Source organism: Pseudorasbora parva, chromosome 22 (assembly GCF_024679245.1).
Source record: "Pseudorasbora parva isolate DD20220531a chromosome 22, ASM2467924v1, whole genome shotgun sequence".
NCBI classification, from domain to species: Eukaryota; Metazoa; Chordata; class Actinopteri; order Cypriniformes; family Gobionidae; genus Pseudorasbora; species Pseudorasbora parva.
This window is the reverse complement of record NC_090193.1, coordinates 21,207,920-21,224,722: the sequence shown is the minus strand read 5'-3', so window position 1 is coordinate 21,224,722 and position 16,803 is coordinate 21,207,920. Positions and strand designations below refer to the sequence as shown.

General features: G+C 36.4%; 1 protein-coding gene across 4 annotated transcripts in view; it reads left to right on the top strand.

Annotated features, from left to right (window-relative positions):
* Positions 1–15,779, top strand: part of fgd5a (FYVE, RhoGEF and PH domain containing 5a) — a 77,943-nt gene extending 62,164 nt beyond the window's left edge. For 3 of the 4 annotated variants that reach the window (XM_067430862.1, XM_067430864.1, XM_067430865.1), the window contains 11 exons: positions 467–538; positions 710–778; positions 10,122–10,205; positions 10,352–10,431; positions 10,541–10,634; positions 11,099–11,236; positions 12,128–12,230; positions 12,731–12,867; positions 12,986–13,114; positions 14,454–14,608; positions 14,714–15,779. In XM_067430862.1, coding sequence (XP_067286963.1) covers positions 467–538; positions 710–778; positions 10,122–10,205; positions 10,352–10,431; positions 10,541–10,634; positions 11,099–11,236; positions 12,128–12,230; positions 12,731–12,867; positions 12,986–13,114; positions 14,454–14,608; positions 14,714–14,750 — 1,098 coding nt within the window. In that variant the 3' untranslated portion in view covers positions 14,751–15,779. The remainder of the gene's footprint in view (positions 1–466; positions 539–709; positions 779–10,121; positions 10,206–10,351; positions 10,432–10,540; positions 10,635–11,098; positions 11,237–12,127; positions 12,231–12,730; positions 12,868–12,985; positions 13,115–14,453; positions 14,609–14,713) is intronic. The other variant, XM_067430863.1, reaches the window with a different exon arrangement.
* The last annotated feature ends 1,024 nt before the right edge of the window (positions 15,780–16,803 follow it).

Sequence of the window (16,803 nt, the reverse complement as noted above, 5' to 3'; positions counted from 1 at the left end):
CATGGTCCAAAAGGGTTGTCTCTAGTCTCTTAATGAGTCAGGGTTGTGTTTTGGGCGTAACGTGCAATTAACCAATCAGAATCTCATCTCCTATTCTCTTTAATAGCCTATAGGTTTAGGCAAGGGTTTTTTTGGGGGTCAATGGCACAGTCCATTTCAGTTGCCTCAAAATGGCAACCCGCACCACCAGCATGCCAATGGGCAAACAGATTTTTGCATTTGCTATTTAAACAACATGGTGCTGGACGTGAAAATCATAACTGCGTCAGGGTGAAACTAGCAAAACGCTTGTGTTGCACTGGGTTTATGATAGGGCCCACAGTCTCAGACAGACAAAGAATCCTGTCTTTAATATTTATTTTTAACAGCTCTTTCTTATTCTAATCAAGAATCATAAATAAACACTAGTTACTAAAATCTAGTTATTTCTGTTTCTCACTAATGTCTTTCTCCCTCAAAATTGCAGGAGAACCTGCTACGTTTGGTCCATATTGACTACAGCGTGAGAGGAAAAAGAGACCTTCTCCAACCAGGAAGGGTAAATTCTGCTCCATACACTGTATTTATGGTTTCATGTTTATAGTTTACTACTGTTTTTACTGGCTGTAAAACCTGAAAGATCAGTAACAGTTATTAGACATCAAAGGTTCAAGTGAATAACACCCTTACCCATAACTCACCTGGCCTCTGGCACCTGTGTGTTTTGCAGGTTTTTGTCAAGGAGGGCACCCTGATGAAGGTCTCTCGTAAAAGCAGGCAGCCCAGACACCTCTTCCTGGTATCTTATCATGCTCTTTTGAAGTCTGCTCAATTGTATCGAATGTGCACTTGCAGTGTACTTCAAATCTTAAACCTGGTGTATCGTCATTTATAAATGATGCAGAGAAATAATAATATTCAACCAAAAGTAATTAATGGCATTTTAGTATTGTCATATCCCCTTCAGCCAATACATTTCTAAAATTAATGGTAATTTTTTAACACGTTATATGTTTTATAGAAGAAAGAGAAGAAAAGCTGTACATAAGGTCTTAGTAAGAACGAAATAAGTTGAAGATCAAGGAGGATAGAAGAAGTGAGGGTGAGGGTGAGAATATAAGCCATAGATTGTTGTGGACGTCAGGCATTTTGTTACACTATGCCAGTTTGGAAAATGTGATCCATGCTACAACTAGAGGTCAGGAGAGATGCCACTGCCAAATGGTCTCACTAAACTGACAAGCAAATGCTCCAAAAATGATGACTAAACAGGTCAAAATCAAGTTACGTGTGAAAAGTGTGGGCTACACTGAAAAAGAAGAGTCTTGAGTCCTGAGAGTTGATTTTCACTTTTGCTACAATTATTGATTGGGAATTCCAAGAAAGAAACAATGTTAACATTTAAAAAAAAAATGTTTTATGAAACACTAAGACATGGTTTCACTACTTGCCAGGCAAAGTTGCATCTGAATTTTTGTCAAATTTGCGACGTTTTTTTACATGCAAGTTTCAAATGAAATATAGTAGCACAAGACGAATGGAATGTTAATAAAGCATTTTGAAGTTTTTTAACACACTAAGACATTTTTACTACTTTTCATATAGAATTTCATGTTTACATGAAATTACAAATTAATATGTACTTATGTCTTATGTAGGTCTGTGAAAATGTAAATTAAAATATACATTTTCCTAAAACTACAATACGGGTGCATATGCATTAATGCACAGAAAATCTATCTGTGTTAATGTGTACTGGTAATGTGTGACTCATGAAGAACTAAACCACTTATTATTGATTACTGCATCAGCAGCTAATAAAGATTTTATGTTTAATCGATTAAGATATGAATTGTAATTAATTAATTAAATAAATGTGAATGTAGGAATTCCTTTATTACATGTAGTATTCACTAATAGTGTCAAGTAATGTGTTAATTACCATAATGGGTCAAAGCTTGTATTTCAACTTCCAGTTGTCCGCTTTAATTGTCCGCTTGTTGTTCATGGCACAGGAATATGGCAGGTTAAGCTTGAGGTGTAGGATTCAAAGGCAGAATACCAAGAACATGCGGCCAGGGGCTGCTATTTCATAACACTGTGTCTAGACCGGACAAAGACAATAGAGTCCTTTAGAATTTAAGGCAATAACTGCAAAATAGCGATAGCAAATAGCTATCAATTTGCTATTGATTACACTCAGTGAAAATAACATTCTTAGTGATAGATGATTTAAACTAAGTTCAAATATATGTACCAATAACTTTTATTTACTAAGTGAAATAGCAGACTAAGTGAAAATAGTAATATATTCTATTTACACCATAAAGTAGCAGTTCTTTGCAGTATGTGTAAATAGTAAATACATCTAATTTACACTTTATTTTGTATATTACGTTTTTTTAATTAAGCAAATTAAAGCAAATTAAAGCGTAAATTAAGCAAAACTATTTGCACCTCAGTATTATTGTACATTATCATGATGCAATAATAAGAGTGTAAATTATTATATTTATTTAAATTATTAATGTATGCTGGCTTAAGTACCAGCAAGAATGAAATGAAAGGTGTACAGGACAGTAGTGAGACCAGCGATGTCTTATGGTTTGGAGACAGTTGCACTGAGGAAAAGACAGGAGGAAGAGCTAGAGGTAGCAGAGCTGAAGATGTTGAGGTTCTCTTTGGGAGTGACGAGGATGGATAGGCTCAGGAATGAGTACATCAAAGGGACAGCACATGTGAAATGTTTTGGAGACAAAGTTAGAGAGGTCAGGTTGAGATGGTTTGGACATGTTTAGAGGAGGGAGAGTGAATATATCGGTAAAAGGATGCTGAGGTTAGCTGCCAGGCAGGAGGTCCAGAGGAAGACCAAAGAGGAGGTTTATGGATGTAGTGAAGGAGGACATTAAGGTAGTCTGTCTGAGAGAAGAGGATAGGACTAGATGGAGGCAAATGATTCGCTGTGGCTAGCTCTGAAGGGAACAGCCGAAAGAAGAAGAAGAATGGATGCTGTCTTAATGGGACAATAAAAGCCCTCCCTACACTCACCCCTAACCCTACCCAATAAATGCTTTTATCATTATTATTAAACATTTCGTTAGGCACTTTATTTCCACATTTAGAACATTTTCTTAATTTTTATTTAAAGTAAATGCCTTTCCAATGTGATTTGTGATGAGAAAAGGGAGAAGAGCGAGCTCTGCAAAAGGCGGATTCGAACCAGGGTAGATCACGTCAAAACCAAGGATCTGAAGGATCTGAAGCCTTATGCTTTACTGACTGCGCCACTGAAGACATTAAAATATGTACGTTTTTAATCTTGTTTGGCCCAAACAGGCATTGTTAGGTGGAGCTAGTGCGAATAGCACTTGCCAACAAGGCACGCTATTTGCACTTAGAATAGACAGTTCAATAATTGAATCAGTGAAATGACACTGGATATGGTGCGATGCTACAGAACACAAAACCCTGACAGTAAACTGATGGCACATTCTGTTTCTGATGTATGCCAAGCTCTTGTGCTACTTTTGTTATGATGGACAAATGGACTCGCAAGGTCTGTCATGCCCAGTGTCAACAGCTGCTGCAGCATGACTCGCTAAATGGCTGCGTCCAGATTGAAATACGATGTAGCAGCGATCAGTAGTTCAGTTTCTGGTGTGCTGATATTTGTGTGCAGCCCAACTTACCCATCCTTTAAACACATTCACTCCATGTGCAACAGACCCCAAAGGCCTTTACAGGGGATTTACTTAATTCATTATACATATTGCTATAATACTCATACATATTACTTAATTCATTAATAGTGCCTCAACAAGTAATCATAACATAATGCTGCATGTGCAAATCATTAGCTAATGATTCAATAAAGCAGACAACTGGAAGTTGAAGTACATAGCTTTTACCAATTGTGGTAAATAACTATTAATTTGCATTTCATTCATTACTTATCATATAGACTATATTAGTTATATTAGTTGCTGATGCAGTAATAATTAATTCATTATTTAGTTCTTTATGAGTCATGTATTAATACATGATTATCTGTGCATTAGTTAAAGGGTTAGTTCACCCAAAAATGAAATTTATGTCATTAATGACTCACCCTAATGTCGTTCCTCACCCGTAAGACCTCCGTTCATCTTCAGAACACAGTTTAAGTTATTTTATATTTTAGTCCCAGAGCATATAGAGTCTATGCACACTATACTGTCCATGTCCAGAAAAACATCATCAAAGTAGTCCATATGACACATCAGTTGGTTGATTAGAATCTCTTGAAGCATCGAAAATACATTTTGGTCCAAAAATATAAAAAACTATGACTTTATTCAGCATTGTCTTCTCTTCCGTGTTCCTGAATCAGTGAATCGATCAAAGATTTGGGTCGCCAATGTCACGTGATTTCAGCAGTTTGGCAGTTTGACACAATCCGAACTGCTGAAATCATGTAACATTAGCGACCTGAATCATTGATCGATTCACTGATTCATAACCGTTTTAATCTTTTTGGAGGAACACGGAAGAGAAGACAATGCTGAATAAAGTCATAGTTTTTTATATTTTTGGACCAAAATGTATTTTCGATGCTTGAGTACTCACAGGATGTGATCTCCATGAACTCTTATTATTTCAACTATGGCGAGGTCAATACATTTTTTTTATTTTAGGGCACCTTTAATGTATATTAGTACACCCGTATTGTAAAACGTCAACAAAAAAATTAAATTACTGTAATTGTAGTTAACGTGTTTTAGTGTCTGAAAACATTCAGTTCACAATTAAAGGGGGGGTGAAACACTCAGTTACAGTCAATCTCATGTCAATCTTGAGTACCTATAGAGTAGTATTGCATCCTTCATATCTCCGAAAAGTCTTTAGTTTTATTATATTTATAAAAGAAATATGGGCTGTACCGAGTCTTTCCGGAAAAAAACGAGCACCTGGAGGCGTATCGTGTGGGCGGAGCTAAAGAATGACGATCGCACAAAGCGGTGACGTCCTCAAGCGTGGAGGAACCCATGGCTATCGATCTCAGCTAATACAGATAATGATCCAGAATCATTTGGAGGCTGAAATAAATTGAACAGGAGAAACAGCAACAGCAGGACGTCCGTCTCTGTGGTATGTACTGTATTTAGTGGCCTGTCAACATTTGTGTGTGTTTACTCGCAGTTCATGAGGACATGATTCGGTTTATGGACTATTGTATACGACTAAACCTTAGCAGTAGCAAGCAAAACGGTTTTGCACGTCAGACTAGTGTAACGTTATACATAAATGATCTCATTGGTTATACGTTATACAACAATGGAGTCCGTTAGCACATTTGAATGACGAAGCAAGCGATCGTGTCGTTTACTGATGTTTACTCACGCGACAACAGCATAGACATTTGAAGTAGTTTTACTCACCGGCTGCTTCCAAAGCAGGACCGAACCTTTATCGCTGGGACCACTCCGTCAAAAACACACTTCTTTGGTGTGATTTGGTAAAGTCCTGACAGCAGTGAACGGTGGAGATCCACTTTTCGACACGACTAAAGCGATGTTGTGAAGCTTCCCGTCATTTCTGCGTTCAAATCGGGTCAAATGCAGCGCTGCCTTCGACGTCAACCATACTTAACCATAGTCGCTCGACGTCAACCATAGGAATAAAGTGGAGCGCGGCGCAACCATAGGGCGCATCAGAAGTGTCCACGGATGACTGGATCTACACCTTGAAAGAGTGTTTATGGGCGTGCATTTCCTCTCTCGCTCTAGTCTCACACGCGCGTACGCACCCTACCGGGAGAAGAGTCCGTACGGCCCATACAAGGACCTTCCGCTCTGTTCACGTCAAGCCGAGCCATACTTGAAAAAAACTCTCCGAAACTTGTGAGAAACCGGAAGGAGGATTCTTAACACAGAAATACTCCATCAAACGTCCAACATTAGTTTTTGAAACTTTGTCTATGTTTAGGATGGGAATCCAAGTCTTTAACAGTGTAAAAAGCTCAGTATGCATAAAACAGCATTTCACCCCCCTTTAAGTACATTTGTTTTAAGGTATATTATTTCCATTATAAGTACTCCTTTTTTTAAAGTATGCTTTTCCACAAGGGTTTGTTTACATGCTTTAGAACTCGTGGCTTCATTGCCATTTGGACCTCACATGACTTTGTTTGTGTGTTTTGTAAAAATGCATGTTGATTGAGCATCTCTTTCAGTTAGGCTTATATTGCTTTAGCATTTAGAAATGTGTCTGATGGCAAATAGGTATTGCATTCTTATACGTGGATATAGCTGAATTTAGCTTAAACTGTCTTCATTGCAGAGCAACAGTCTGAAGGGAACATTGCTTGGCAAGTTAGTTAAAGTTAGTTAAACTGTCAACATGTTTACAGCTAGCTGTCTTGCACATTCAGTTTTGTGACAGACATTTGAAGGAACCTTTATCGCCCCCTTGTGTACTGAGTAGTCATAGACAGGTATTATCTGAGTATCACTGATATTTGGTCGTTCAAAACCCATCAGCCAGGTTCCTAGAGAGTAAGCGAGCTGGTATATATGTGCCTTGTGTTCACCAGACACTGGAGGCTACTTTAGCTGTAGCACAAGGCTACCCCCACCCGTCTACCGCTGTTGTTTTCGAGGGTCGTGCTTCCTCTCAGGATGTCTGTTGTAGGTCAGTGGATGCCAGCTTCCTGTGCTGGGACTGTTCTGACAGCACACTGAAGACTAGGCCACGAGAACAACAGATCAACAACTCTGAGCCACCGCAGCTGAAAATAACACTAAAAACATTAGACCGAGCAGTCTGTTTACACTGCATGGAGTCACTGAAGTACCACTTCCACACTCTTCACTCTTTCACTTGGGTGGTTTTTTCTGAATGTCTTGATGAGATTTTGAGAAGATTGCTGTACAGATTTGACATCTGTGTATTCTCGAGATAAGCCAAGGTGCTTTAAATCTGGTCAATTTGCACTTAATATTTGGGATCAGTAAAAAAACAAAAAACAAATGTTTAAAAAAAGATTCAAACTTCTTTAATTTAATCTTTAATTCAGTAAAGATGCATTAAATTAATCTAAAGTGACATTTATAATGTTATAAGATTTCTTTTTCAAATAAATGCTGTTCTTTTGAACTTTATATTCATTAAAGAATCCTGAAAAATATATACTGTATTTTATGGTTTACACAAAAATATTAAGCCGTTTTCAACATTGATAATAATAAGAAATGGTTCTTGAGCATCAAATTAGCATATTAGAATGATTTCTGAAGGATTATGTGACTGAAGAATAAATTACATAAATTACTTTACAATAAATAAAGTACAATTTAAAGTATATTAAGAATTTTACATTTTTAAGATTTTAAATTGTAATAATATTTAAAAATGTGTAGCTCAAACAGAGCGTGGTGCTAACAATGAAATGGTCATGGGTTCGATTCCCAAGGAAAGCAAGAACTTATCAAATATGTATACCTTGAATGCAAGTGAAGTCGCTATCAATTTATAGATTAGATAAAAGCGTTTGCCAAATATACGCTATATTTGTGACAAATTGTGCATTTTGTGATTCACAGCATCATTCGAGATGACGTAGTCTCTTGGTGAAACTGCACTGGCCAGAAAAAAGTAATCTTCACATTGGCACGTTTTCTCTGAGGAATTAGAGATATAAGGCAGTTTGTAGCCTACGTATATAAATCCCGATTTCACATATATCTGCATCAGTCAGACTTATACAGTTCAATTTAATCCATGTATGCTGTAGTTCCTTATAACGTAAAGTGTATACTTATACGTACAGGAAGCTTTTTTAAAGTCGTGACACTCTTGGCTCTGAAAACCCAAGATATTGGGTGGCTTTCGTCATGGTCTTCCTGTGCTTTTGCCCTCCCTGAATCGATCACGTCCTGACTGATGTTTTTTTATGAGAGCTTGTGACTGATGTCATAGAGTCCAGCACCGACTGGGTGTAATATGATGTCAGAGGGTCCCCTGGTAACGATGACTCTTTGAGATCCAGATTTAATTTATGGAGTAATAAGTGAATCAGCTCAAAAATCCTGCCAACAAACCATTACTCACACACTGATGCTCGAGGGCCATTTCCTCTGTTAAAACCACCCATCACTGCCTGTACTAATCTGCCACTTTTTCCCTACAACAGTCAGGCTCAATGCAGTCACTGTCTTTGAAGGACGACCATGTTTCAGAAATACATTGTGAACATTGAGACAGGATTCTCACCATGGTGGAAAACGTTTAGGGAAGTCGATTTTGATTTTGTGAATATTTTAAATGGTGCTTTGGTAACTAACTGAAATAAAATAAGTTAAAGTTGAAGTAATAAAAATTATAAAAACTAAAATAAGTTATATTAACATTATAACTACTCTAATTAAAATATAAAAAAATAAAAGCACATTGAAAATATTACATTCTATAGTATATAAATAATAATAAAATATCTGGTTCTGCAGTCCTTAAAAAGTTATTTAAAATGATTATTTTGTTGTTATTATTATTATTTGTAATTTGTGTAGCTAGGCTACTAATTTCAAGGAATTTTACCAGACATAAAAAAAGAAAATCTGTCCCTCTGCAATCTCTCTAAATGATCAAAAATCATTTAAAAATCCATTAATCATAAACAACTGGAAAAGTCAGAGTAAAATTCACTGGTTAAAAGGTATGCTTATATAAGCTTTATTGACATAAAATATTAGTTAAGTAAAATCCTGGTGCAGTTTTATAGGAATCTTGGCTATTGTAATCATATCAGATCACTATGGAGGTTTTATGTAGGACTTAAAGTTGTTTGTTGGTTCAGTCTTAAGGGACACACGCACTAGTTACATGAGAATTTTTGTTCAGGATAGTGTTGTCGTGTCCATTACATTCTCAGCTGTTTCAGGGTTGTTGTGACTGTTAGTGTTGATGTTTTTGTTGTCCCTGTCCTGCTGCCTCCACCCAAAAAGCCTTTCTCATCGGGACTGAATTTCTGGACCCTGCCTGTGAACTGCGGATGTTTTGGGCACGCACATTGCATGTCTGATGATGTCACTACTTTTGTTTGGAGCTATATATGTCAAGCAAACACAATGGTTTGAAGTGTGGGGCTTGTCTGTTTGTGGGCGTGAGTTTGTGTTCCTGTCACAACTACTTCATTGTCAAGACTGAAGCGCAGAAAAATATCCCATAAACTTAAACTGGTTTTATCAAGCGCAGCCTATTGTGTTGAACATGTGAATCGCCTTGAGTGCTAAACTGAACATGCTAAACTTGGAAGAATGTGCGTTACAAAGGCAGGAATGAAATAATAGTGTGCAAACTATTTTAAGCAGTTGTTCCAAGTCAAGTAGGTTGAGAACCACTGATATAAAGCTTTTACTGCCTCCTTGTGGTGGAAATAATCACTACAGAAAGCAAGCGTCATGCTCATATTTAAGATTAGGGGTTTAAATAGTTTAAATATATTATTATTGTCTATAGTGGTAATAATGATGCTAACATTTATAATTAAAATAAAGTAATTGAAATCTAATCTAATCTAACCTAATCTAAATCTTATCATGTTAGTTCAAAAGAAAGCTGTACACATTGTGTGTGTGTGTGTGTGTGTGTGTGTGTGTGTGTGTGTGTGTGTGTGTGTGTGTGTGTGTGTGTGTGTGTGTGTACTTGTTTATAAACCTGAGATAAAAATGTGGGGACCAGCCAGCAGTCCCCACAATGTAAATGGATTCATAAACATACAAAATTATGTTTTTTTTAAAATGTAAAAATGCAAAATGTTTTCTGTGATGGGTAGGTTTAAGAGCAGGGGCAGTGTTGGGAGATAGAATGTACCGTTTGTACAGTGTTAAATCCATTACGCCTATGGAAAGTCCCTACATTTCACATAAACACAACGTGTGTGCGTTTGTACCAACTACTTAACTCATATTTTGAAGTGAACAAAATCAAAAGCTCTTTTTGGGGGGCATCCTCATTGGTTTAAAAGAATGAATGGTTTAAAAATAAAGTAAATAAAGTGTTTTTTATTGTAAAACCTATTTTCTGTTAGGGTGTTGGTTGGGGTTATATAAAAAACGAAATCTATGGAATGTCCCTATTTAGCTAAGTGAATGTGTTTGTTGCAGATGAATGATGTGATGCTGTACACCTACCCTCAGCAGGATGGCAAATACAGGCTGAAGAACACACTGACTTTAAGTGGAATGAAGGTAAGACAGCAGCAACTTTTGTTTTTTTGGTTAATCAACTAGGAAACAAAATATAGTTGCATGCCTCTGTTTGATTAGGGTGAGATTCAAACTGTATTAAGAACTGAGCAGCATTTTAAAATGTATATGTTTTCATGTGTCTGTAGGTTAGTAAACCTGTGATAGACAATGTGCTCAACACGCTCAGGATAGAAGTCAGCGATGTTACCATCACCCTCTCAGCAAGGTAATAGGCATTTCCATAATTGTTTGCATGAGTCTGTACTGTATATACCGACACCCTCTGTCAATCACTTACAATCTCTTCAAGCGTGGCTTCTTTCTGTCTCTGATAGTTCTTTAGGAGAAAGAGAAGACTGGTTCCACACGTTGAGCCGGGCTATAGCGGATCACGCTGCAGGCCTCAATACCTTCAGCTGCTCTAGTGAGGTGTGAGGAAATGATCTTATTAGTATTCAGTATTAAAGAGGCCATATTATGTGTTAAGTGTTGATTTCGTTTTTGGGGTGTACTATAATAGGTTTTCATGCTTGAATGTTCAAAAAGCACATTATTTTCAACATATTTTTCACTGTCGCAGCACCTCTCTCCCCAGTCTGTCAGTAAAGCTCTGTTTAGTATCTGTCTTTTTTTGAAGCCCCTCCTTCTGAAAAGCACAATGTGCTCTGATTGGTCAACTGGACCAGTGTGTTTGATTAGTTTTGGAAATATCTGATATTGAGAATAACTAGTGAAATTTGTAAAGGTGTACTTTGTACGTTTTTTATGTTCAAACAGCAACATTTTACACTAAAGAAAGTTATAAATGTAAAAAAAGCATAATAGGTCCTCTTTAAGGAACCCATGTGTTAAAATATAACATTCACACAGGGTATCACTGTCTATGTTTCCAGGCAAGAGAGAAATTATGGATGTCTCTGGGAGAGGCTGCTCCTGTTCTGGTTCCTGTGTCACATGTGATGATGTGCATGAACTGCACGTCAGACTTCAGACTAACACTGAGACGGCATCACTGCAACGCATGTGGGAAGGTAAAACATCTGTATCTTGTTTATAGGGAGACATGTATTCTTTGACTTGTGTTGTAGTTTACAGTTAAATACTCAGAGGTGGTCTTTACAGTGGCCCTAAAAAGTGTTTAAATTCCAATTAAGATCTGAAATTGTATGAACATCATTGCATTGGATAATAAGATATCAAACAACATACTACAGCTCCCTCTTGTGTCAGGAAAGGGTTTTATTATTTAGTTCAGTCACAGTTATATGTTGACTTTATAGTGCAGTTTTAGCAATGAATTCTGAATAATTTACTGCATTTTTTTAATACTAAGTAATGTCATTAATAAAAAGCCATTTAAAAAAACTATAAAAAACTATTCTGATCATAAGTATTTTAAAAGGTAATATAAAATTAATTACAAGTATTTCATTTTTGGAGTCTGATTACAATCCAAAATATATAATCAGTTACTACTTGTACACATACTGTTAAAAAGTTTGGGGTCAGAATTTTTTAAAAAGTATTTTATGCAAATCAAAGCTGCATTTATTTGATAAAAAATACAGTTAACTCATAAAATTATGAAATATTTTAATTTAAAATGCAGTGCTCAAAAAACATTTGTTATTGTTGAATGTTGAAAACAGTTGAGCTGATTAATATTTTTGTAGAAACCATTTATTTTGTTTTAGTATTTTTCAATAAAAGAACAGTATCTATTCGAAATAGAATTGATATGTAACATTATAGATGTCTTTACTGTCATAGTAATTTAATGCATACTTAAATGTATTTAAAAAATGTACTGACTCCAATCTTCTTTTAAACGGTAGTCTACATTAAACATCAGAATTAAATTGTCACCCTACATTCTTGACATTGACATTAACATCTCTCTTCTTTATTCATCTGATTTTTAGGTCGTGTGTCGTTCCTGCTCGCGGAACAGGTATCCTCTAAAGTACCTGAAGGACAGGATGGCTAAAGTCTGTGATCACTGCTACGCTGAACTCCGGAAGAGGGGTAAGAAAAAAACGCTGCAAAATGATGCAGTACGTCAAGCAATTTATGGTTAGAAATTATTAAACTGGTCACTTTGATTGGAGGCTGATCTGAACCCGATAATTCATTCACAAATGAAAATGTTGTCATTATTTACTCACACTCATGTCGTTTCAAACATGTATGGGTTTCTCTCTTCAGTTGAACTCAAAATAAGATATTTTGAAGAATATGTGTAATCAGACAGTTGATGTTGGCCATTGACTTCCGTAATATTTTTTTCCTACTATGGAAGTCAATGGCCAACATTTGGTTTGATTACCAACATTATTTGAAACATCTTCTTTTTGTGTTAAAACTCATACAGGTTTGGAATGAGTTAAGTGGTGTTTTGGGTGAACTTTTTCTTTAATGCTCAGATAATCTTTTTTTTTTTAAGAATATATTCAGATTTCCATTTGAAAGATTTAAAAGGATCTTGATTTCTGTCTAGTTATTGTCAGTGTATGATGTGTATCTAGGTGGTAATATTCCTGGATCATGTGGGAGCACTAGTCCCCGTACAAACAGGGCCAGCAGGCCTCTCTCTGCTGTGTTCCAGAGCCTACAGCCGCCCAGCCTGTGGAGGAACAGAAAGAGTAGCTCACCTCTCACACAGGTACAAACACGCACGCACACAAACTCTCCCAGCTCCCTCACTTTCTGAATCATTTTACGTGTTTTTCTGTCTAAAACATGATTACACAATGTGTCTAAAAAAGCCTCCATGTGTGCAGGTATCTGTGGGTGCAGAGGGGTCCACTATCAGTGGCAGTCTGCAAAGGCGCAAAAAGAGCAAAAGGAAGTGGAAGAGGCTGTGGTTCCTGCTCAAAGACAAGGTGCTCTACACCTTTAAAGCACGAGAGGTGAGGGGACCCAGAGTCTCCCACACCAGCACAGACACTACATTACATGCACACAAAACACTTGTATGCTTTTATGCACATGCCACATGCCACATCTAGATTTTTACATCATAATGTTTTTAAACTATTTTATTTTCACCTGGCCTTTAGTGACACATTATTTTTGGTTGGATCGAGTCTAAAATGTTGGCTTTGATAAGAGATCGTACTATGGTATGTTGCATCATTATTAAATCAAGACCTTGATTTCAACCACTTTGGGTGATTGATGAAATACTACTAGGGCTATCAATGTAAATGGTAAAATGTTATGAATTTATTTTCTATTCAAACATTTTGAAGGACGTCTCTTATGCTCACCAGGGCTGTATTTATTTGTTCAAAAATACAATAAAAACAGTAATATTGTGAAATATTATTACAATTTAAAATAACTATTTCTAGGTCTCCGGTGTCATATGATCCTCCAGAAATCATCCTAATATGCTGATTTGATGCTCAAGAAATATTCATTATATCAAATATGGACTAGCTATTGTCTGGCTGATGTAACATCAAGTGTCAGTGACTGTTTACAAAGTTAATGTCTAAGTACTTTTTGGTCAGAAATATGTTCATTACGTCAAATATGGACTACTGTAAGTAGGTCAAAAGTCTCAAAAGAGTCAATGAGTTTGTATAAAAACTTTAAGATCAAGGACTCTTTGGCCTGAATTTATTTCTGTAGGTCAAATATGGACAATGTTCTACTGATGCAACATACGAATGAGTCTATGATTATGACTATTATAATATGATTATGAGTATAATAAGTATCCCTTTTAGAACTGAAATATGTTAAATTGGTAATGTATAGACTACACAGTGGTTGATGTAACATCAATAGAAGTGTATGAGAATGTTTAGTAAATTACCCTTTGTGAAATATTTAGCCTGAAAAATTATCAGTAGTTGGACTACTTCCTGGCTAATAAAACATCAGAAAAAGTCTATAAGTATGGATAGAAAGTTCAAATATAAACACTGGTCACTGATAGGTCAAATGTAGACTGCTGTATCATTGATAAAACATCAGAAGCAGTGAGTATTTATAGTAAGTTACACTTTGAGGACCCCTTGGCCAGAAATTATGTTCAGTGGGTCAAATATGGACAACATTTCTTATTGTTACTTATGTTCATTAATTAACAAAAAAAAAACGTACTGACCCCTTACTAAACTATGCTAAATAAAAGCACATTTTGGTCTGGGTCAGGTCCTGAAATGATGGTACTTTGTTAGTACCATGTAACACAACCCCTGCGCACATTTGAACTGTCTTCCTCTTTTGTGTCTGCAGGATAAAGTGGCATCTGAAAGTCTTCCTCTGCAGGGTTTTACTGTGAAGCTGTCTGATCGATCAGAGGGGGAAGACACAGACAATGTTTTCCAGCTCTACCATAAAAAAACACTGTATTACACCTTCAGAGCAGATGATCAGCATACTGCACGCAGGTATAACGCTCCACTACCAAAACATATGATCCACACGTTTAGAGAAAACAAATTGAGATGAAATCACCAGAAATATGATAAAGAAATGAAACTGTTATTTTGCAGATGGGTAAACGCTATGGAAGAGGCCACAGTGTTATAGTATCCAGCTATCTGCCCAGATGACAAGAGGACTCTGGGCAGGGTTCCCCAGACAGCTAAACCCATTATGGGCTTAAACCTATGACATCAGAGTCACCTGTGCCTGAGAAACCAGCGGAGACACACCACAAATACCTTCGTTTTCATCTTTATCTTCTTTTTGGCTGCTGAATTTAAGGACAGTCACACAAGGCATGTCATGCTCGGTGTTAGTTTGTCCTGTGCCTCACCTACTTTACAGACTAATTCAAAAAAAGTGCCAAATGTAAACAGTGCAGTTCAGTGAATGATTGTTCTGAAACTACTCACGCACGTGTGTGTCGAATAAAGGAGAATGTTCTTTTTTCTGTAACTGTATGTAACTATCTTTCTATATGCAGATATAATTCAGTGCTGTCATTTTATACAATGTAAAATTAAAAATAAATTAAGTACAAGGAATTTGCTATAGTTTGGATGAGTATGATTATGCCAGTACAGGCTTGTTAGACGAATATTTAGCATGGCATATATCCTACCACCTCAGATATAAAAGGACCATGTGTTATATACTGTACAAATGACAATGTGATTGTATAGTGTAACTGGAAAAAGCTGTACATTTTATAATTCAGTAATATATTTAATTTGCAGCTATATTAAGATATTGCTATCCTATCATCTGCTGTAATTCATTTTTCTCCTCACATTTTGGTAGTTACTTTGCAGATTACTGTACCCTTACCGTTACCCTTACATACATTACCATGGATACCATTGTTTTCACTAGAACACCACTACAGTTGTTACTATTGTGAAGCTGTGCTAACATGAGTTTCGCCACCACTGACATCTTAAGCATAACACAGCAATAACATATTGGAAGAAATATTCCTGTATGCATTTCTTATAAATAACAGCATAACTATTGTTATGGAAATTTCTGAAAGCATATGCGAAATTTGGTAAAACCTGGATTTAAATCAGTATGGACATGTTTTGAACATCTGTGTCGCTTGAACCTTTCATTAAAAATAACTTAGTGTCATAAGCTTTATGTACAATATCGACCTTAAGCAGTTTGTTAAGCAATTAGGCCATCATCTAAAGCCGCTTTATTCCCAAAATATGTTTAAAAATGTTTTTTTTAAAGCATGAGCGCCATATAAATGCTCCTGCATTCGAATGGGTTGTATATATTCATCTAACTGGAAAGAACCTGTATTTAACTCGTTTTTTGTGTGTGTGTTTTGTAAATGCACAGGTAATAAAGGCCTTCTGAAGCGAAGCGTTTTTGCACAAAAATATCCATATTTAAAACTTTATCAAGTAAAATATCTAGCTGCCGCCAGACCGCCTTCCACATTCAATTTATGCAGAAAGTTTAACGCCTCTTGAAGTTCAAAATCCTTACTACGTCCAACGTCATACACTTTTTCGTAAGTTGAATACGAAAGCGGTCTGGCAGAAGCTAGATAGTTTACTTTATAAAGTTTTAAACATTAATATTTTACTTACACAAACCTATCGCTTCACTTTAGAAGGCCTTTACTAACCCCCCCGGAGCCATGTATTACGTTTATGAGGGATGGATGCACTTTTTTGAGCTTCAAATTGAATAGACCCTGTCACTTTCATTGTAAAGGTTGAAAGTGCCAGGATATTTATTAATATAACTGATTGTGTTTATCAGAGAGAAGAATGTCATATACACCAAGGATGGCTTGAGGGTGAGTAAACCATGGTGTATCTTTCATTTTAAGGTGACTAGAATTTGTTCCAATATTCAATATTCATACCCTGCATAAAGGAAACAAATATTATAAAATATAAATATATTAATTATACAATACATAATAAAGTATTAATTTTAAAGACTTTCCAGCTATTCATATACAGCCTCTAGGGGGCGATACATAGCTAAGCCTACTGAAGTAAATGACTTTCCCTGCGTCTCAATCAGCTCCCTAGTTCACTAGTCAGGGCACTGATCAGGACATAAGTCAATGGGCTGACTCACTGATCAGTGCCCTGACAACTGAACTAGGGAGCTGATTGGGACGCACCCAACCAGT